Below are 22,247 nucleotides of genomic sequence, written 5' to 3' on the forward strand. Positions count from 1 at the left end.
AAAGCCACTTTAGATGGCTTTTCACAGCCTTGTAAATATGGGGTCCTTTCATGCAGAACACTGCATGAAAGGGGCATTCTATGGGTGTTGTTGTGGGTGTTTCCACGCAACACCCATGGAATCTTAAGCATTCCCAGATTTAAGAGGAATCGCAAACCTGGGAATGCATCTGATTCTAATGCCACCCCAAGGGTGGCATTAGGGAGGTGCAACGAGATGAAATACTTTTGTTTCTCCTCGCTTCTTCCTCTTTCTATGCGTGCTGCATTCTGCAGAGCACATAGCATGAGGAAAATGCAATTAAATAATGTGTTTGTGCCGGAAGATGTCCCTTCCTGCACAAAAGCAATCATCCCTGCAGCACAGGCACCCTTGCAAAATGACGCAATGGTGCTTGCTCTGGTGCATGGCAGCCAAGTGCACCAGTGCATAGGAAAGCACAGAGATGAACCGTATTGTTGTTAATGCGACCCATCCCTGTACTTTGAAAATGACACAGCATGAGGCCACTGAATGGCTTGCTGCATCACACTGCATCATTTTCTTGTAAATGAGGCCCTAAGTGTGGCTGGTAATTGAAAATCTGTGGCAAGATCAGAGGCAGAAGTTCCTACCGGTAAAGGTTTCTATGTTCTAGTAGTAATTTTTCCAAACCTTTGACCGTCCACTGGGGCGAAGTCAAAGATTTACACAAACTGAGCTGTGCTTTATGCAAGACTTCAGTTAACACTTTATGCAACAATGAAAAATATCTCAGTGGGACTAAAGTTACTAGACCTTTTGTTTTAAGATGGCACCTGTTGAAAAATGGCCCTCTCTGAAGGGTCAGCCAAACTTTTTGCCTTCCTCTTCCTATTTTTCTGACCTTTTTTGTGTTAGCTTTAGGACTCTGGGCACTTTAATGCTGCTCTACCCTCTAAAATATGGTATAATTAATTTACACCTGTTTGGCATATTAGATTTACCTTTAAGTCCCTTTTAAAGTGGTATACCATATACACCTTGGGCTGCCGCTCTGATTGTGCTACCCACAGAAGTAGCCTTTCAAACGTGTCTCAGGCCTGCCACTGTAATGTCTCTGTGTGCGGTTCACTGCCACTTCGACTTGCCATTTAAAGCTACTTGCCATGTCTTAAACTCTCCTTTTATTAGATATGAGGCACCCCTAAGGTGGGCCCTAGGTAGCCCTTAGGACAGGGTGCTATGTAAGTAAAAGGTAGAACATGGTATGTTTTGCATGTCCTCGTAAAGCCCTTTTTTTCACCACTGTGAGGCCTACTCCTCCCATAGGTTAGCATTCGGAATTATTTTCTACACTTTGAAACTGTAATTCCTGATCAGAGAACAGAAGCGTTTTCATGTTTCATATCTTTAGAATGGTAATGATAAATCCTCCTTACTGGTGAAGTTGGTTTTCACATTACTGTTTTAGAAATGCCACTTTTAGAAAGTGGATATTTCTCTGTGCTTATGACTCTGTGTGCTTTGCAGCCTGTTTCCAATACACATCTGGGCTGGGTGATAGCTACACTTTTTGCATTGCATCTAGACAGCCACAAACACAGGAAGATGAGGCTAATCCGCATTCTGTATATACACCTAACAATAGTTGAAGAGGCAAATTGCTTCAAGTATACAATATAACACATAAATCAAAATCTCAAACCAAGCAATTATACAAAAATATAAAGGAAATGAAGAAGAAAGAGAGAGAAACAAGAAAAAGGAAGAAGCCCCAAATGCAAAAAGACAATTTCTAAGAAATTCTATATATAAAAAATGTATTCCGTATAATAAAAACAGTTAAGAGAATCACGCTCAAGACAACGTTCAATAATTCGTAGGAGGCAGTGGAGGAAGGAGTAATAGCGGGGAGACGAGGAGGAACAATGCCCAGTGTCCGGCTGGGTGGGTGACGGTCAAGGGGGAAAACCAGGGCCAGACACCTCATTAGCTGTCAAGCAGCTCCACCGGTCACCAGCCATGTTGCTCAGGTCTCAGCGTTCAGTGAAGGTTATATAGCGCTATCTAGACCCAGAGGTATCAGAGCGCTTAACCAGGGGAATGTTGCATTAGAAGGTACATCAAAAGGATTATAAAGCGCTGGCTGGACCCGTAGTTATCAGAGCGCTATAGCAGAGGAACATTGCGTTACAAATTACATCAGTTAAAATAACGTAGTTAGGTACAGTAAACAAACAACGCAGTTGAGAGAATTTATAGGAAAGGAGGGGAGGAAGGAGCCAAAGCAGGGAGACGAGGAAGAACTGTGTCCAATGTCCGGAGAAACAAATAGAGAGGGAAAGGTAGGAGGTGGAGTCAGAAGGTGGAGGACGAGGGGAAGACGAAAAAGAGATAAACGGAAAGTCAGCCCAAAGACCAAGTGGGTAGGTGACGGCCAGGGAGATAATCCAGGCCAGTCTCCTCTATAGCTCTCTAGGAAGCTCCAATGGGCATTGGTCAGAAAAATGGGAAGAAAGGAGACAAGGAAAAGGCAGAACGACAGAAATAGGCAGAGGGCGAGACAGGGAGAAGGGGAGAAACAGTGTCCAGTGTCCAGCTAGGCAGGTGACGGTCAGGGGATAAACCAAGGCCGATCTCAATTAGCTGAACAGAGGAGCTCCACCAGGCATCGGACAAAATGCTCAAACTCCACTGTCCGGGTAGGGGTCAAGTGTACTCAGGGGAATGTCAGAATAGTGCGGGTGGGGGGGGGGGCCATAGTCAGAGAAGATTCTAGACGTTCTCTTGAGGTCAGGCACAGTCCTGGCAGGGTTTTGTAAGTAAAAGTAAAATATCAGCAAGGGGGAAAAAGGTCACCACTGTTGGCCATATTGGGGTCGGGCATCCTGGGACCCTTATCCACACCTTGAGTGTGCCGAGAATGACAGAGGTTAACAGGGAAGGGCCAGACTCCTAATAGTTCTTAAAAAGGACACTAGGTCTCACCATTTCCCTCCACAAGGGGTGGGGGGGTGAAAGGGGCAGAAAAACGCATCTTCCTCCACTGGGTCGCAGGCCACCCCTCTGGATGAAAGCCTCCCTGGAACTGTTGAGACAAGTGGGTAGTGTACTCCCAGGGAGCCTGGCTTGTGAGATAGCTCACACTGTGGGTACCCTCTTAGGGTTAGGCACCTGCAATGTGTTCTTAAGCCCAAGAAGTCAGCGCCCTGGCTTTGATGGTCAGGATAGATTAATTGAGGAGTGTGGCACAGCCCCAAGTGCTCCCTCATGCAGCGTAATTGTTTGTGTACTCATAGTCGCCTGGTCTGCCCCAGATCGGCGCCATCTTGGGGTCAGGCACGGGGTTCCCTTGACAGGCCCAACATAGGTCAGCATTCTCCAGCCTCACTTGAGTCCCACTGTAATGGGCTTTACACCGGGACACCTTGCACCCAGCAGAGGCGCCCGCCTATAATTTATTACAGTTGAGTTCAGACATCACAATGCCTGCTGGCAGAGCCAGCAGCCAAGGGGGAAGGCAGGACATGGACATGGAACATCAGTTTTAATAGCGAAAACAAAACCTGGATTTTCCTGCTTCTGCTCTCGTTTTTTCTGACTGAACAGTGATCAGAAGAAGGGAGCTATTTATGGTAACTTGTTTATTTTTTGCACGCTTTAGAATATCTCTGTCTCCGTCTACACGTTCTAAGCGATGGCATTTATGAATCTGACTTGTATTGAAGTAATTCTAATATGTTTTGCAACAAATATCTAAATGTTGCTTCAGAGTAGTTAATTTTGCTACAGGTTCTACTTTTATTTTTCATGTTTAAAAGCATCCCATCTGTTTCATACCTAGAGCAACACACAAAGGATTTAAGTAGTGTGTAGGATGGATGATGGTGTGACCATGCATTATAAGGAATACATTACCCCCTACCATACATTATAAAGCTATTGCAACTCACCTCTAAGTTCAATGACCTTACAAAGGAACTCATTTTGTTGGTTTTTACTATCTTTACATTGTACAGCTTTGGATGTATGTCCAACCCATAGCATGGGATAGCTTTGCCTATGTCTGTAGCATGTTTAGCCGCCGACCTCGAGCTGTGTAGCAGTTGTGTAGCATGCATTTTAGTGTCATCTCAGTCTCTTGTGGGCTGTTCAAGTGGTTAGGGATCAGTGGTATTGCAATCAGGTTCTCTCGATTGACATAGTGCATTTTGAAGTGTGTCCTTTGCTTATTGGTAAATGCCACAATCAGTATGTCACAGGTCGGTAAGGCCTGTACCTGTGAGAAACCTTGGTAGGACAGCGACAGAGCTCCAGTGTCCTCCTTGGATTGCGGATTGCGTGAACTTTTTGGATGTTGATGGTCGTAGGCGGTATAAATGGCCGTGGATACAAGTTAGCACAAGGGGGTGGAGGGGTGTAAGAGTCAATCATGTGAGTGTGTTAAACCCTGGTGCATTCACATTTTTCTCTTTTATTTATATTAAGACACCATTTAGATTGGTTATGAGGATTTTTGGATCCTCACTGAAATGGCCAATTTTATGCTGTAGTGGAATGAGACAGTGGTAACAGTGTGAAGTAGGGTAATGTATTCTGTTAGATACATTCCCCGGGGTTGTCTCATCACATGTGTGAGCCCAATGATCTGTCTGGTAAACTGTTCTGTTTGGATACATTTTGTAAATGCTCATGCTGGAGTTAGGTCTACTCTGTCATGAGGGTGTGTGCCTGGAGTACTGCTTCCTGAGCTCTGATGGCATGCTCGTCTGACCTGCTTTTGCTTAAGTTAGGGCTTTCCTGTGGTAAGAGAGCGAATCTGTTCAGGGAGAGTAGGAGGCTCTTGTTTCAAGGTGGTGTGCAATGAGGGACTCTGCCCCTCCATTAATCTTAGGCAGATCTGTGTGCAATGGGCATTCGACTTGTGATTCGGGCAGAGCATGGTGTACTGCCACTCTGCTGGGTTTGGAGGGGGTTTGTATGGATTTCATATGAACTTTATTTGATAGGTGAAGAGCCACATATAAAGCACACTGGACAAAATCAATGCTCAGACACTAGATTGACGAGGAACCTGAAGCTAGGAAGTATCCTATAGTCCACCTTGCTGATCTCTTCCTGCCCCAGTGGTCTGCTCTGCTACTTACAAGCACAATAGAGAGTCCACCTCCTGGAAGCCAAGTCCTCCACTGTGCTCCTGCGTTCATCCTCATGATCATTGGAGATGAAGTAGAGCACCTGGCAGATGTTGTGGCAAATGCCCTTTATTAATCTTGAGAGCTGCTAAAGACCAGTCCCACCATCTCTGTGTTATTGGGAAGCACGGTGGAGACTGAAATTAAGCCAGTGTAAAATAGCATTAGGGGCCTCTCTGTTCAATGAGGCTGATCTTCTTGTTTAATGCAATGACCTGGGCAGTGGTGCATCCCATAGGAACAGCATTGTGCTCAGTTCCAACATGGCAATGGTGCATTTTCATTAATCACATCATGTTCCATTCTGAAGCTAATGCTTGGTTACCATGTCTGTGACAGTACTTTTTTGCAGAAGGTCTGGAATTTGCAAGGAAGAATGCAGTGATTTCTGCTCAGATTTCTGGGACTTCTGCATTACCATTATGAATTTTACAAATATATATTGCTGTTTTAAGGGTTGCAAAGCATGAAACTGTTAGCATTCGCTGACCGAAGAAAGTAACAGTTGGCAAAGTGTAAACTGTCCTCAATGGACTGCTTCTACCCTGCATGTGGAAGATGAGGACATAAAATAGAGGCAACAGTACTGCTTGTGGCACCCTAATCCCTAGCCTTTTAAAGGGGCATGAATCATAATGCAAGCATATTCCTAATGTCCTAATGTGAATGATGGGATGGAGTTGTGCTAACCTATACAGGACTTCATCCCAGCATTTGCTACTTTATGCAGGCCAGATGCCGATTCTTGCCCCATTATTATTAATAAGATGGGCTGTTTGTTACTTTCTGAAAAAAAGTTATTTTACGCTGCGAAGCGTCTGAACATTCCTTGCTCCTCACATAGTGAGGCTGGTCACAGTGTAATATCAATCACTGCACTCCAACAAGTCTCTTTGTACATGAGGATGGATTTGAAGCATTACATGCTTACCTTTTATCCTGTGTATTTGTAGGACTGGATTTTTATCAAATCTGTGATCTATTTTGAAGTTTTTTGTGGTAAAATCAAATTAATATTGGTCTCCAAGATGCTAAGTGGCCTACATAATCTACTAGACCAATTTGATGAACACCGTACACATTTTAACTGTATTGAACTGCATAGGAATAATTTCAAGTTGGATAGCATACCACTGAAGTTAGTGTACAATTATGTACTTGAGCATTGGGGTATTAACAGACATAGAATGGAAATGTCAAGAAACCTCTATACACAGTGTATGAGTGTGACTGCAAGCTTTCAGAACGAGCAAGATGGACGAATGGTATCCCCTGTCTTGAAAGTTAATAAGGCACAGTGGCAGGATTCCTCACTTCAAGAAAAGAAATCTGTATTTACATTAATGTCACACCATTATCCCTATGCAAGAATAGCTTTTTAAAATGCATTTTCAGACTACCACCGCTTAGTATCCCCACAGTTTTATTGTTTATGTACCTTGACATTATGGATTTTGAATCTTTTATCTAGTCTGTAGTGTTGCTACCAGTGGGGTGTACCACTGGAGCACACGCCCCCTCCCACTGTGTGTACAGGGTCCACCCCTTGAACGCAGGGGCGCTTGGTTGGGTCCAAGCGTAAGCGTGGACACGCAACGAGAAAGCAATAAAAGGCCCAGGGAGCTGGGCGTGGCAAGTTAGTTACCGCCACCAACAGTAACTACAGTGTCCTGTGTCCCAATCATTTAGGCCGAGGCCAGGACACAACACTGGCGACGAGGTGGTCTGCAATCCACCCCACAGCTTTACGGCGTGCCCTTCCGGCACCACCGCGACCCAGGCGTGATCCGCTGCACCTCGCCGTGCACAGCTACCCGTGGCGTCTTTCACCGGGGACCCGGCGCTCCACTCACCGATGCCGGTCTGAGCCTCCATGCCGGTCTGAGCCTCCATCTGCTTCCCGAGCCGCTGCCTCCCTGGTCGCCACTGTCAGGTACCCCCGTGTGCCCCCACTGCTCCGCGCTGCCTTTGGCCCTGGCTGCACCGCTGTGCTCGGCCCGGATCCCTGTCGGCCGATCGGCTCCATCGCGCATGCGCAGTGTGCTCACGCTCCGCACTCCTGGCGCGCAACGCGGCCGCTCGACACTTCCTCACGCTTCTCGTGTGAGCACGGACCCTGCCGACTCTCACGCATCTCGCGGATCAACGCCCAAGGCCACTCCTGCCTGCTGGCTTCCATTTCCACGTGCTTTCAGCCTCCCCAGTGCCCTGTGAAGCACATTCTATCACCTGTTGGTCAGTGCCTCTGCCAACATGGCCACCGTACCGCATCTGGAGCCTTTCGCAGTCACAGGAAGCCCCCCTCTCAAGCTGCCAAGTGGAAGAAGTGGGTTGAACGGCTGGAGAATTATTTTGTCGCAGCCAATATTGCGGTGGGGCGTCAACGCGCGATGCTTTTGCACCTCGGAGGTGAAGCCATCCACGACATCTCCAAGGACGTCACTGAGGATGCCCCGCCCCACACATATGCGACCCTGCGAGACGCCATCACGAGGTATTTTGAGCCATTCACTAGTGCTGACTACGAACGCTTTCTGCTGCGCCAAGCTCGCCAACTCCCTGAGGAGTCTGTGGATGTATTCTACGCTCGGCTCAAGAAATTAGCCAGCACGTGCACTCTCCCGGATGCGGCTGATGAGATTCGCGCCCAATTTATACAAGGTTGTGCCTCCCTGAAGCTGAGAGAGAGGGTGCTTGAGACGGACGCGATGCCCATGCGCGACATCCTGGCCATGGGGCGGTCCAAGGAACTATCCAAAGCACGTGCCGCCCACATGGAACCGACCCCAGCGACGACCATCAAGACAGAACCCGTGTGTGCCATCAGGTCGCAACCCACAGACGCCCGGGCGAGAAATCCCAAGAAAGGGCGACCGAAACCGAGCCAATCCGCCCACGACCAAGCCTGCATGTGGTGCGGAGGTGCTACCCCCCACAAAGGCGCCTGCCCAGCCCAAGGTAAGATCTGCAGCGCGTGTGGCAAGGCAAATCATTTTGCAAGTGTCTGCTTATCATCCCAGCGGAAGAAGCAGAGTGGCCCGCCCAGGAGAGTACGGCAGGTGGCGCCCGTTCAGGACGCATCGAACAGCAGCGACATGGACGACGACGAGGAGGACGCCAGGACGGTCCACGTGGTGCGCATGCTCAACACCCTAGCAGCCGCATCATCGTCCGAGCCAATGTGCACTGTCCAGGTGCATGGCCAAGCACTCAGAGCCCTCATCGACACCGGCGCTACGATAAACCTCATGGCTGCCAGCGTCTACCAATGCCTCGAAGACGCCCCCACGCTTCACCCCACGAGGGTACAAGTGTTTGCCTACGGAACCAGGCGCCCGTTGCGCCTGTGTGGAGTGTTCCAGACGACGGTAGCCCACGACTCAACGCAGCTGCCAACAAAAATCTACGTGTCCCAGGAAGGATCAGGTTTTCTCCTTGGTTGCAAGACAGCACGAGAACTCGGACTCATACACTTTGCCCTAACAGTGCAAGCCCAACGTCTGGACCATCTAGTCACAGAACACTCCTCGCTGTTCGAAGGCATAGGATGCCTACGTGGCCCCCCCGTCCGCCTCCACATTGACCAGTCGGTAGCCCCTGTAGCCCTCAGACACAGACGGATCGCCTTCCATCTCCGGCCAAAAGTCGAAGCTGAGCTAAGGATGCTTTAACACGCTGGTATCATCGAACGGGTGACTGGCCCCACACCGTGGGTGTCCCCCATCGTGGTGGCCAAAAAGCCGAAGCAACCCGACGCTGTGAGAATATGTGTGGACATGCGCCTCCCCAACCTGGCGATCAAGAGGGAACGTCACCTGACACCGACCATTGACGACATCGTCGGAGAGCTGGCGGGATCAAAGTGGTTCTCCAAAATGGACCTGCGATCGGGGTACCACCAGATTCCCCTCCATCCAGACTCCCGCCCAATAACAACTTTCTCCACCCACGCAGGCCTGTGGAGGTACACGAGACTTAATTTCGGCATCTCAAGTGCGGCAGAGGTGTTTCAGAACATCATTCACAATGTCCTCCAAGGCCTCGACGGGGTGCTCAACGTGAGCGACGACATCCTGGTACATGCCCCAACACTGGAAGATCACATAGCACGCCTTCAAGCAGTGTTCAACAGGCTAAAAGAGAGAGGGCTGACACTCCACAAGGACAAATGTGAGTTCCTTCGCAGAGACATCAGTTTCTTTGGATATAGGTTCTCCGACCATGGAGTTGGCCCCGACCTGGACAAGGTCAAGGACATCCACGACGCTCCACCTCCCACATCGGTGACAGCCGTCCGCAGTTTCCTAGGCATGGTGACATACTGTGGACGTTTCATAAAAGATCTGTCGGACCTGACAGGGCCCCTCCGCGACCTCACGAAGTCGAATACCACCTGGGTGTGGGGCCCGGAACAGCAGGAGTCGTTCACAAAAACCAAAGCAGCCCTATCAGCTGATACGACCCTAGTCTATTTCAACCCACAACACGACTCACAACTGCTGGTGGATGCCAGCCCCACTGGCCTAGGAGCAGTCCTATCGCAGCGGCAAGCATGCGGCGAGTGGGCCCCCGTAGCGTACGCCAGCCGCACGCTGACACCTACCGAACAACGGTATTCACAAATTGAACGTGAAGCGATTGCCATCCTATGGGGGTGCCGCCACTTCCATATCTACCTCTATGGACATCCCTTCTCAGTGGTCACCGATCACAAGCCCCTCGTACCGCTTTTCCAAGGTTCGTCCTCTCGCCCACCACCGAGGATCGAAAAATGTGTTCTGCAACTGCAGGAGTTCCACTTCACCGTAGAATACCAACCAGGCACGCGGAACCCTGCGGACTACCTATCAAGACACGCCCACCCAGTCACCGAGGCGGAAGCTGCGGAAGCAGCGGCCACGGAAGAGTACGTCCGGCTCATCGTCGAACGGTCAAAGCCGCGTCCAATGTCCCTGGAAGAAGTTGCGAGTGCCACAAAAGATGATGACTGCCTCCAGATCGCGATCCATGCCATTGAGTCCGGCGACTGGAAGGCCCTGCAATGCCCCGCATCATTTCGCACTCTGGACGCCCAAGCCATCCTGAAAGCCCTGTACCAAGTCAAACATGAACTGTCCGTCTCAGCTGAAGGATGCCTCCTGAGAGGCCTGCGCCTTGTATTGCCCAGCAGCCTCACCCAGCATGCTGCTCGGCTGGCTCACGGATCTCACCAAGGGATCGTCAAATCCAAAAACAGACTCAGGAGCAAATTGTGGTTCCCCGGACTCGACAGAACCGTCGAGGAAGTGGTTCAAAGCTGCCCGGTGTGCCTTGCAACAAGCCTACCTAACCCTCCGGCACCGATAATCACCGAAGAAGGGCCAACATCCCCGTGGGTACGAGTGAGTGCAGATTTCGGTAGCCTTCCCGGGGGCAAATACATGCTTGTCGTGGTAGACGATTTATCCCGATACCCCGAGGTAGAGATTGTGACGTCGACTGCAGCAGTGGAAGTAGTCCCGAAGTTCGAAAAGATCCTCGCCACACACGGGATTGTGAAAGAAGTCCGCACAGACAACGGACCCCCGTTCAACGGCAGCGAGTTTACAGAATACCTGCAGAGCCATGGCATCAAACACAAACGGATAACACCAAGATGGCCTCAAGCCAATGGGGAGGTCAAAAGGATAATGAGAACTCTGAACAAGACAATCCAAATTGCAGTAGCTGACGGTCACTGTTTGGAGCTGGCCATATACCAATTCCTCCGTGAATATCGCCAGACCCCACACTGCACTACAGGAATTGCCCCGAACAGACTCTCCTTTAACCGGGCGGTTGCCGACACCATCCCGCACCACCCCATGTGGGAGCTAGCCCCAATCCCCAACAACAGATCCATGGAACAGCGCACCAAGAACAATCAGGAAGCATCCCGAAAACGGAGAGCCGCAGACAGCCCCATCCAAGCTGGAGACACCGTTCTGGTGAAAGACCGCCATCCCGGCGGGAAATTCCGCCTGCCATTCGAGCTGGATCCCTGGAAGGTCACCGAGGTAAACGGGACAATGATTACGGCCGTCAGAAACGGAGAAGTAGTCACAAGAAACATTTCCTTTTTCAAGCAAGTGCCAGAGAGAAGGCATGACACAGAACAGAATGACTGGCACGTTTGCCCACCGCGCGGACCATCAGGACCGACCACAACTGGCACCACGACCCTCCAAGCAAGTGATCTCATACCGAGCGAGCCTGAGACAGAAAGTCCACCTGAAATTCCCAGCGCCGCTGGGACCGGAGAGGCAGAAGGAGCACTCCCAGACACGGCAGAAGATCGCAGCCAAGCCAAATACAGCTTACGCCCGTGCCCCAAGCCTTCCCAGAGATACCGGGACTTTGTGGCCCAGTGCTGGCGGTGAAATGATCCAGATGGGTGACCTCGCCGAGAATGAAGTAAGACTGTTCCGTTTTACATATGATGAGTTATAAGTTTTGTCAGTAAATTCAGAGACTGCACCAGAGACTGTCCAGCGGACTTTGTCAAACATAACCGAGCTGCTATCACAGTGCCCTCGCTGACCAGAGTGACTTTGGTGTATTTCTATGTTTCCTTGTTGTTTGTTTTATCCCTAGGTAAAGGAGGAATGTAGTGTTGCTACCAGTGGGGTGTACCACTGGAGCACACGCCCCCTCCCACTGTGTGTACAGGGTCCACCCCTTGAACGCAGGGGCGCTTGGTTGGGTCCAAGCGTAAGCGTGGACACACAACGAGAAAGCAATAAAAGGCCCAATGAGCTGGGCGTGGCAAGTTAGTTACCGCCACCAACAGTAACTACAGTGTCCTGTGTCCCAATCATTTAGGCCGAGGCCAGGACACAACATAGGCTAAGACTGCTTTTGTACTGAAAGTATGTGGTACGCTTGTGCTTATCCATTATAGTGAGGTCCAGTGTTATGTACTTGTGTCCGCATATGGTGGGTTCTGTGCTTGGTTCAGGCATTTTTGCGTCCTCTTGGAGCTGTTACTTTTTCCCCTTTTATGGTCTTCTCCAGAGCTTAACATCTGAAGCCAAACGCACATATATATATTGTGGCTCCAGGAGACGTCATCCACAAACACAGCCAAGGTAGCCTGACTGAAGTGTTTTAGCTGAAAAGTGTGCATCCGAATTGGAGTCTTATTTGCACATGGTTGAGTCTGTGCTGACAAAATGAAAGGGACTTAACCAAAACCAGTTCCAGTACCTTAGCATGTGGACCCACAACCCCTGTCTGGGACATGAGCATAAGTTGGACCCAAACCACCTTAGTTTCTTTCAGTTCCAAGTTCTTCTTGACCAGTGAAGAGAGTTCTGCAAACTACGTGAGCTGCAGTGAGACCAGGGATGGTTTCTGCATGGCAGCCAGTCTCCCTGAGGTGAAAGGACACCACCTGAAGTACATGCAGTTTGCTAGAAAGCTGTGGATCTGCCTAGCATATATAAGCCTCCCTACTCAAAGAAGGAAGGAGAGTGTAGGAAAGAGCCTCTTTTGACATGGTTAACTCACACTTTTTTGCCTGATGTCTGATGCACTTTTGAATTGTAAGTGCACGGAGTCCCTGCTAACCACGTACTCAGTGCCAGATATCCTTTCCCTAAAACTGTACCACAATTGGCACAAATTTTGTTTCCCCTGTAAGCCCCAGTAAATGGTACCCCTCATACCTATGGCATGGGACAGAAGGAGGTCGCTTAGGGGCCCCTCACCCCGATCAGGTGATGCTGCTATTGCAGGCCGTGTGTCCAGGTGCAGGACAAACCAAAGAGTCAACATGACACACAGCCCTGTGTCTCATGCCACCCCCACACTGCACAAGATATATGTAAGCCGCCACTACTGCAGGCCTTTAGCCCTAAGGCTAGGTGCACTATATCCTATGTGAGGGCCTATCAACGTGAACAGATGGATCCCTACAATATCCAGTCCATTCAGTGTGTGGTAAGTGAACAGGGAAGCCATAAAGAGTACATGGGCTGGATACTCATCGACATGAGCTTCCTAGCTGCATGATGGCTTCCTTGATTTCTAAGATGTTGTCTTAATAAATCCTCGCTGATTCCAGTATTGGATTTAATAATAAATTCACACAGGAGACCCGGCTAGAGGATCTCCTGAACCCTACCCAATACTAGTGTTGTCTCTGTCTAGTTGTAGCCATCCTGCCATCAACAGACATGTTTCTGGACCCTTATGTAGAGAGCCACAGCTCTGTGGATCTAGAGATAATGCCTGCTCTGGGCAGAGGTAATCACACTTTCTCCCCTGCAAGATCTGTGTCGGCAAAAGCAGGAACTTCAAAGGACATGACACCTTTGAACCCTGCCCCCATCCCTCTGCTGTTAGAAGCAGATGGTTACCCCTTTAGTCCTGCTCCACTTTTGGCGGGAGGACTGGTGGGAAAATTAGTTAAAGTAGGAGGTGGGTCTACCTTCACCCTGTACCACCCCTCAGGTGGGGCAGACGAGGTAGACCCCACGTTTCACTATCCACCATCTTAAGGATGTGGATAGTAGCCTATTAGGAATATGGGACTGCCCACTCCCCACATGGAGTGAGCATAAAGAGGGTGTAGGCACCCTACTGGAAGGCAGTCCATTAGCTACTTCTTGGCCTCCCCTAAAAACACCCCTAACTTCAGTATTTAGGTGCCTCCCAGAGAACTTGACTTCAGATTCCAATGATCTAAACAAGTCCACGAAGTACAACCATTGGCGGACCACAAACTGAGCCCTGCTGCACAAAGAACTGGTGCAAACCCTGCCGACTGCAACCAGATATGACAATTGGTACCTGCTCTCGTTCCTAAAACCTGCAAGGCCTCCAAGAAGATCTGGAGCTCCTGCAGACTGCATAAATTACCAACAACTTTCCTTTGGGCTAGAGGCTCTAGTCCCTTATCGCCAGTAAAGAAACCGCTGTGGTTGAGGACCGGCACACTCAGCGCCGGCACGACTCACCACTGGAAAAGAAGCATTGCAGCTTCCTAGGCCTGTTCACCAGTCTGGTGGAATCGACCCCTGCACAACTCCAACACCTCGAGAGATCCTCTCAGCATAACGATTGATGATCGAAACAGCCCCGTTTCTGAGATCCCATACCCTCTTGCCAGTGACTTCGATTGCATACCTCAGTAACGTTGCCACCACCACCTGCTTGCTCCAAGGTGGTCTGCTCTGTATCACACCTGTGGCCTGCGGGCTGCCGGTGATCTTTGAAACTCCTTAGTGGAGTCCTCCTTCCAGTGACAGCAATAGTATCTAGGTCGGCATTCCTCCACTATCCAAATCTACAGAAGCCATCCAGCACCTTGATCGCTGGGTTGGCGGTGTTATTCATCCATTGATCTACAGTGACCTGCTGCCGGTGAACCTAATGGTAACTCTGTTGGCGGTCTACTGAACTCCATTCAAGTTATACGCTTCCATTACTTTCTCTGCCGACCGTGGCTGTAAATATTTGATAGTATCGACTGCAGAGTGCCTAGATACTGAAAGTACTGCATACTTTGGTGAACAACCTTTACAACGAAACTTTTACAACGCACTACCATTACAACGCGGTCATTACAACGCAAACCATTACAACACATTGCGCTGGGGGGCGCTGTAGGATAGGGAATAAGTTTAATTAACTATCCAACACCTTCCCTAGTGTCCACGGGGACTGGAGTTGGAATAGTAAATTAAACTATTCACTATCCAGCACCCCAAAGCGCTATGCATTGTAATGGATTGCGATGTAAAAACCGCGTTGTAAAGGCAGGCGGTGTAATAGCCTGCGTTGTAACGTCATACATCCGCATACTTTGATCGGCACTGCATTTCCCTCCATAATTAAGTCTATGAAGTATTTATTCAAGTATTGAAACTGTATAAAGTATATTTCCAACTTGAAGTCTTGCTTTGCCAATAGATATCAAGAATCTTGATATTTTAAAACAAAATTGGTCTCGGCTTTACTCTTGAGAGTGTGTCACATTTATTGCCTCTTTGAGTACAGCAAATGCTTAACACTGTCATTTGATAAGCCTAACTACTAGCCCACACTACCACAAAAAGAGAGTTAGTATTAGCTACTTGTTGCCTCTATCTTCCTCTGGAGATTTTTTGCACTCTACCTAGAGTACTTTAGTTTAGTACACTGTACAGAGAGGTGGGATCTTACAGACAGTACCTGGCCTTGCAGAAGGAGAGGTTGTTGAGGAGGAGGAGAAGCCCAGCTATGTCCCCAGTGCCCAGGATTGAAGCCAGTGCTGAATTAAATCATGTGGGATCATGGGAAGGGGATGAAGAAATTAAAACCAGAACAACAATAAGCCATTAGCACTTCTGCAGCATGCCTGGAGGACTGGTTCTCTGCTGCTGACTGATGCGCAGCATTTACTACAAAGAGCTGTCATCACCATCGAAGTGAAAGACCTATCCCTCAGCCAGAAGATCAGGGCTGACAAGCACTCACTGATCAGGGCTGACATCCTGCTCGCCTCCGTAGCTCAAGTGATGAGCCTGACTTGTACACCATCCAGCACTGCAACATTAGTGTGTTACCTGAGCAGGTTACACATGGATTGAGCTCGAAAGACTAGGAGACTGTATGTTGAACGCAGAAGGATAATCCCGCCATTTGTAGGTTCACCTTTTGCCAGTGAGAAATATATGGCTCAATGAGTATTTGATCTTACCTATGAATTGTCAATGTGATTATTGCTTAGTAAACTTGCAGCTGTGCCTAATCTTTGCCAATGGCTATGTCCCTGAGAATTCCACATAAATATTGGGAGGGGCACCCTAGAATGAGAGAGGGCACTATAGAGAGTGTGGTGCTTTACTAAGAGCCTGTAGGTGAGATTGACTACCCTGGTAGCTGACCCCCTTCTAATTGTGTAGTATTTCCTTTTGTGGAGATATTAAAATACTTTCTTTTACTAAAGCCTGGCACTGGGCTGGGTAGTGATATAGTGTCTGTTATTTAATTGTTTGAGTTCTGAGTCTGTTCCCCTCTCAGAAGCCTTAGACTGCTAATCCTCACTACTCAGAGTTGGGGTTTACATGGCCCAGTTTTCAAATACATAGTAAGACAGACCCTGGAAAACCAGTGGCATTACAGTGGCGGCTCCTCCACAATGGTGGAGGAGTGCCGCCCCACTGCCTGGCTCAGACCCAGCAAATGTAAAATAAAATAATTCTCTAGCATTGTTTTATTTTTCTATTTGCAGGATCTGAGCCAGCGCTGTAGGGAGGGGCATGGCCAAGGCATTGGAGTCGGAAGAGGAGTGTTATGTGCACTCCCTAAGTGCGCATATGTGTTTGGCTGGCTGTCTGAGGCCGGCCAAAGCACACATGCGCACTTAGAATTCTCCAGCCCGGCTGCATTGAACAACTGGGCTGGGGAAACCCTACTGACTCCCTGGTCTGAGTGGAGTGTCTTTCCAGCCCACTCAGGTTAATCCACGCTCTGCTGTGCAGCACGGGGATTGGATGGAAGTCTGTCCCAGGGGCTGCTGGGACCAGGAAGAGTAGAGGAGGTGCTCTGTGGGGGGAGGCCAGAGGCTTCAGGTAAGTTCGGTTTTTAAAAAATATATATATTATCACTAACACCTGGAGGAAGCTGGCTCTGTAAATACTATACCAAAATAAGGTATAGTGTGCACAGTCAAGTGGAACCCCAAAGGTAGGCAGGGGTAAAAGTAAAAATGCCTTACTCTCTATTTGTGGTAGTGTGGGCGAGCAGTAAGACTTTATCAGAGGGTACTGTTAAGCATTTACTGTACACAATCAGGCAAGAAATTATGTCACACTCAGACTGAACTCAGACCAATTTGTTTGTATACACATATTATTTAGTTATATTTTATTTTCTAGAGCAAAAGCAGGCCTGGTACAGATAAGTATATAATACTTTGCTAGAATATTGCAGTGAAATACAATTTGAATGCAGTTGGATTGGTTTACAGGTAAGTCATTTGTTTATAAAACAGTTGAATTACTTTTTAGATTACTTTTCAAGTTAATTTTTAAGTTACTTTTTCTACTCATTGTGATAAGCCTAAATATCACACTGGGACATTTCCTAGAGAAAATGTAAGTAAATTAATTTTTGTACATTTGCAGTTTCTTAGGTCTTCATACAAACCAACCCCACACTTAAAAGATTTTTTACAGAAAAGCAGTCAATGCAGTCCCATGGGAGAAAAAAGTGTTATTGGTTTAACAGTAAGTACGTAGGTTTTGGAGTTGGTATTCTAGGGTTATAACCAGGGTTCCGCCAGGGTCAAGGATGCACTCTCAAAGCACCCTCAGCGGCACCAGGGCGGCTGGGTGTAAAGTGCTGTAGCCCAATGTTATCCAATGGGGTATAGGACACCTCCGGTTGCTGGCTGCTCACGAGCAGGCCACAAGGTTGTGGGAGCAAAACTCCTGGACTTAAACTCAGGGCAAAGGGGGTTCATGTTAGCACCCAAAGTGCACCCACAGAGGCAACGGGGCGGACGGGTGCAGGGTGCTGTTTTGGAATCGGGTGCCCTGTTGTTTTCAATGGGAATTGCCGGTTTTGGATTTTGGCTGCAGGCACGGTCCAGGAAATCTTCCAGGAGGAACTAACAGCTGGGCAGGTAAGTGGGTGGGCTCTGGGATGTAGGTGCACCTCAGGTTCTCTTTTCCAGGGTGGAGGGCGGCTGGATTCAGGGGTAACTTTTGAGGTTGGATTTCACCTTACTGGGCCACTTGTGGTTGGAGGGGTCTGCGTGCAGAGGCTGCAGGCAAAGTCAGGGAGTCCTGGAGGGGTCAACCCATGGTGGACTCTGACTCTGGAGCACTGGGGGACCTTGCTGGGACCAGTGTGCCACTCAAGCTCCGGCTGTAGGCGACGGGTGCAGTGGTGGTTCCAGGGGTTGGGTTTCTTTGTCTTCAGCAGGCTCTGAGTCTTGCTTTGGAGATTCTTTTGAACAGAGCTGCTGTACTTAGGAGATCCAGTCTGTGTGGAAGCCAGTCAGTCCTCCCAGGGTTATTGGAGATCGCTGGTTGCAGGACAAGTTGACTTTTGGCGCAGGATCTCTGGAAACTGCTGATGGGCCGGTAGGGCTGGGGCCAAGTCAGTTGTTCTCTGCAGTCTCAGCTGTTGGGCCTCTTCTTTTGTCCTTCTTCATAGGTTGCGGGAAACTGCCTTCTTGGTTCAGGGCTCTCCCATAAATAATGTTTTAGGGGGGCTTTTTAGGGGTCTTGTAGTCAGTAGCCAATGGGCTACTGACCTTTGGGTGACTACACCTTTGGTGTGCTCACCCAATGTGGGGTAGTGGGCACAATCCCTCACACTGATTGGAGAGTGCCTGTCATCTGCATGATGACGGGCACTTAAGAGTGGGGTTCACCTCGCCTCCCCCACCTGAGGGGTGGGGTTGGCAGAGGTGAGCACACCTTCTGGGCTGTTCTAATTTTTCCCGCCTGTCTTCCGACTGAAAAGAATGGGAGACAGGAAGGGGGCCTGCTACGGATAGCAGGAAGGGGGGCCTGCTACGGATAGCAGGAAGGGGGGCCTGCTCCGGATAGCAGGAAGGGGGGCCTGCTCCAGATAGCAGGAACGGCTGGGGTCACGTTACAAAGGCAGTAAAGCCTTTGAAGCTCCCCTGCCACAAAATGGCTCTTCCTGAACTGGAGGAGGTGTGACCACCTCCACCCAGGAAAGGCTTTGTTTCTGGGCTCAGGGTCGAAGGCTCCCACCCCAGGGGTCCAGAAACATGTCTGGTGGCAGGCTAGTGTGTACCAGTCAGGGAACCCCCCAGAGGCTGGTCGTTTTTTAGGGGGCATCTCTAAGACGCCCTCTGAGTGCATTGTATAATAAATCCCACACTGGTATAAGTGTGGGTTTATTATGCTGAGAAGTTTGAAACCAAACTTCCCAGAATTCAGTAAAGCCAATATGGTGCTGTGGAGTTCGTAATGACAAACCTCCAGACCATATACTCTTTATGGCTTTACTGCATTTACAATGTCTAAGAATGGACTTATACACTGTAGGGGTACAGTGCTCATGCAACTGTATCCCCACCAGTGGTATAAGGCACCCAGCCAGAGGAGTGCCTTACCTATACCATAGGCAGTGGGCTGCAGGCATGGCACACAGGTATGTGTTAAACTAAATAGAAATGGGAGACTCATCAGGTCTCCTAAGGCAGGAGGCACAGCGAGAGTGAACATTCACCAACTAATCAATGTCAAGAAATCTTTTTGTCATTTAATTCTTTAAGTTCCAATTCAATCCATAGTCAATTGTTGTCCATTCGTATTCCAACAAGTAGTTCAACATCTGCTGATCTAGACTTTTCCCTCCAACATATGGGGATTCACCGCGCCTAGTAACGCGATGTGATTAACATGACCCAATGCATTTCAGGCATCCTAACGCCCTTACTCAGGGGTAACTACAATAGAACAAATTGTTTTTAAAATATACACCAACAATATCCAGCCCAACTCAAAATAATTGTGTGCACCTACCATCTTTGTACTGAAGTACACAGGTATGTGTGCCATGTCAACTCTTTCACTTTTCACCAAAACACACAGGCTGCAATGGCAGTGAGTGTGTGGTACAGGACCTCTAAGATTAGCACAATATGTGCTGCAGCCCTTAGAGGTCTTCCCTGGTCATAGTGCCGTTGGTACCCATGGTACCTTTTACAAGCAACTTACATGTGGCTTAGAGGTGCCAATTGGGGGCACAAAAAGGTAGAGTTTTGGGAAAGAACACAGGCCCTGGGAATCTGATTGGCAGGGACCCAAGGCAAATCAAGTCAAAGTGCATCAGAAATCTAGCAAAAAGTGGGGGGGTTCTGCAACAGAAACCCAGCTTCCTACAACACCCCCCTGCACGACCCCTACCGCGTTCCCTTCACCTGCGTTCTCTCCATCCGCCTCACCACTCTTTGTTTGTGGCGGCCACCACTGAGTGGCAAAGGATCCCCAACTCTATAACTGTTGCCCAATATCCCAGTCTGACTAGTGGCCCCCTGAACGGGGTCAGAAGCCGTCTGGATAGTTATGCATCATTCCATTGACTGTTGATGAAATGTTTTTAAAATTACTGTATGTATGAAAAATTCTTTGATATACTTTGTATTATATTTTATTGTAGTTTCATGAGTCATTACCTAAAATAAACATATTACTGAATACTTTTTGCGACCATTTGAGTAGTCACTTAGCGCTTCATAATCTGGGTGACCTTTAATGTTCAGGAATGTTCATTTCGCTGAGTCAAAGCAGTCTGTTGACAATGTATTTGGCTGTGTGCTATATGGTTTAGAGGTTTCTGGTGAATAGCGGTCAGCGAGTTTGTACAACACTAGAACATTGTTCGATGATAGATTATATTATCGAGTGGCTGGCAAAATCCTATGATGGATTTGTAAGGAGCAGTATGTGTATGGGTGGGTGGGTGTGCCAAAGGATATTGCCATGAGCTTTGTTTTGTGTTATGTTTCGAAGCATCTTTTGTCTAACGTGTTTTTGAGTGGTGCTGTGTGTATGTGGATGTAATAAATGTAAAAGTGCCATCTGTCGGACGATATCACAATAACTTTCAAAACCCCAACTGAAATCATCGAACAAACATTCTAGAATGTCTATTGTTGGGGACTGTTAGAGGTTTCGTACAAGCCAAAGAGAAATGTGTTTTTTCCCCTCTACACTAGATAGCTTCTTTAAGTTAACATTTCAATGGTTGATGTGCGCCTCGGTGAGAGGATATATATTTGATTATTATGCAAAAAAATAAAAAGGTATTGATTATTCTTTATCAATCTGTTCCTAATGTTACAGATCATTTCCACCCTGGCATACAATACAAATTTAGAGTGTATGCTTCTTATGCGGATGGAGAACGTTTAATGGAGAAAAAGACTGGCTATTCTAAAGAACTCGGTAAGTTGAGATACATTTATTTCTGTCATTCACAGAATTGTTATTTGGGCTTTCGAGGGTCGCTATTAACAGCATTCATAGAAGCATGGCAGAATAAGAATGGAGTACATTTACAAGCCTCTAACGCCACCGGAGCATCACTTTTTCTTACGCTCTGATGGCGTTGCTGCATACCCCATATTTATAAGGTGGTGTTAAGCCACCCAACGTGGCTTAACGTCACCTTGTAAAATGCCCCTTTCCACAGCAGTCCACTGCAGCAAAGGGGTGGGCAATGGGAGTCGCAGTGGGCATTCCACCGCAACACCCATTGCTTTTAGACGCTGCCCCATATTTGTAAGGCTGGGGTTGCCTCAAAAACTAAGGCCAGACAAAACCTGGTCTTAGGATGGCAATAAGAGGAGAAATTATTAATTTCTCCTTGTATTTTGCTCTTTCTATGTGCGCTGCATTGTGCAGGAAACACAGAAACAGCAAATCACATTTAAAGATTGTGTATGTCCAGGAAGGTGTCCCTTCCTCCACATAAACAATTGCCCCTGCATCGCAGGCACTCTTGCAACATGGCGCAAGGGTGCCTTGCGCTGGCGCTAGGCAGCTTTTTAAGCTCTAGGGAAAATGCAGGGGAGCGCTGTATTTTTATAGATATGGCGCATCCCTGAGTTTTGAAAATGTCAAAGCGTGGAATTGCCAAATTTTCTGCTACACCGCTGTCCAACATTTTCTTGTACATATCCCCCAATGTGTTTTATCACCCAGGCTGAAGAAAGCAGTGCTTGTAGAAGACCATGCCATGTAGCCAGGACTACAGGAATTATGTGATTCTGCGAATGCTGAGTTTTCTGCATGATAATGAATTAACTATACTTGCCACATAATCCACCCTCTGATGAATAATCTGAAGGTTTCATCCAAAAAAATGTGTTTGTACCGAAAATGGATCAAAGGTTACTAAAAAACTCGTTGCATAGTCACAGACATTTTCAAATGTTAACTAATTATTTTTTTTTGTAGCTGATTGCTGCATTCTTGTGTGAATCTAGTATTACAACAAAGTGGAACTTTATCCAGACAATATTTATGTATGTTAAAATGGCACAATAGTGAAATGATGCTGCTACAGAATATGAGGCATTACTCTGCATAATATGTA

General features: G+C 48.1%; 1 protein-coding gene across 1 annotated transcript in view; it reads left to right on the forward strand.

The window, feature by feature from the left end:
• The window catches only part of OSMR (oncostatin M receptor), a 357,357-nt gene that overhangs the window by 223,469 nt on the left and 111,641 nt on the right, over positions 1 to 22,247 (forward strand). The window contains exon 14 of the mRNA XM_078674982.1: positions 20,993 to 21,094. Within this exon, the coding sequence (XP_078531108.1) occupies positions 20,993 to 21,094 (102 nt within the window). The remainder of the gene's footprint in view (positions 1 to 20,992; positions 21,095 to 22,247) is intronic.

This window comes from Lissotriton helveticus, chromosome 2_1 (assembly GCF_964261635.1).
Source record: "Lissotriton helveticus chromosome 2_1, aLisHel1.1, whole genome shotgun sequence".
Lineage (NCBI taxonomy): Eukaryota > Metazoa > Chordata > Amphibia > Caudata > Salamandridae > Lissotriton > Lissotriton helveticus.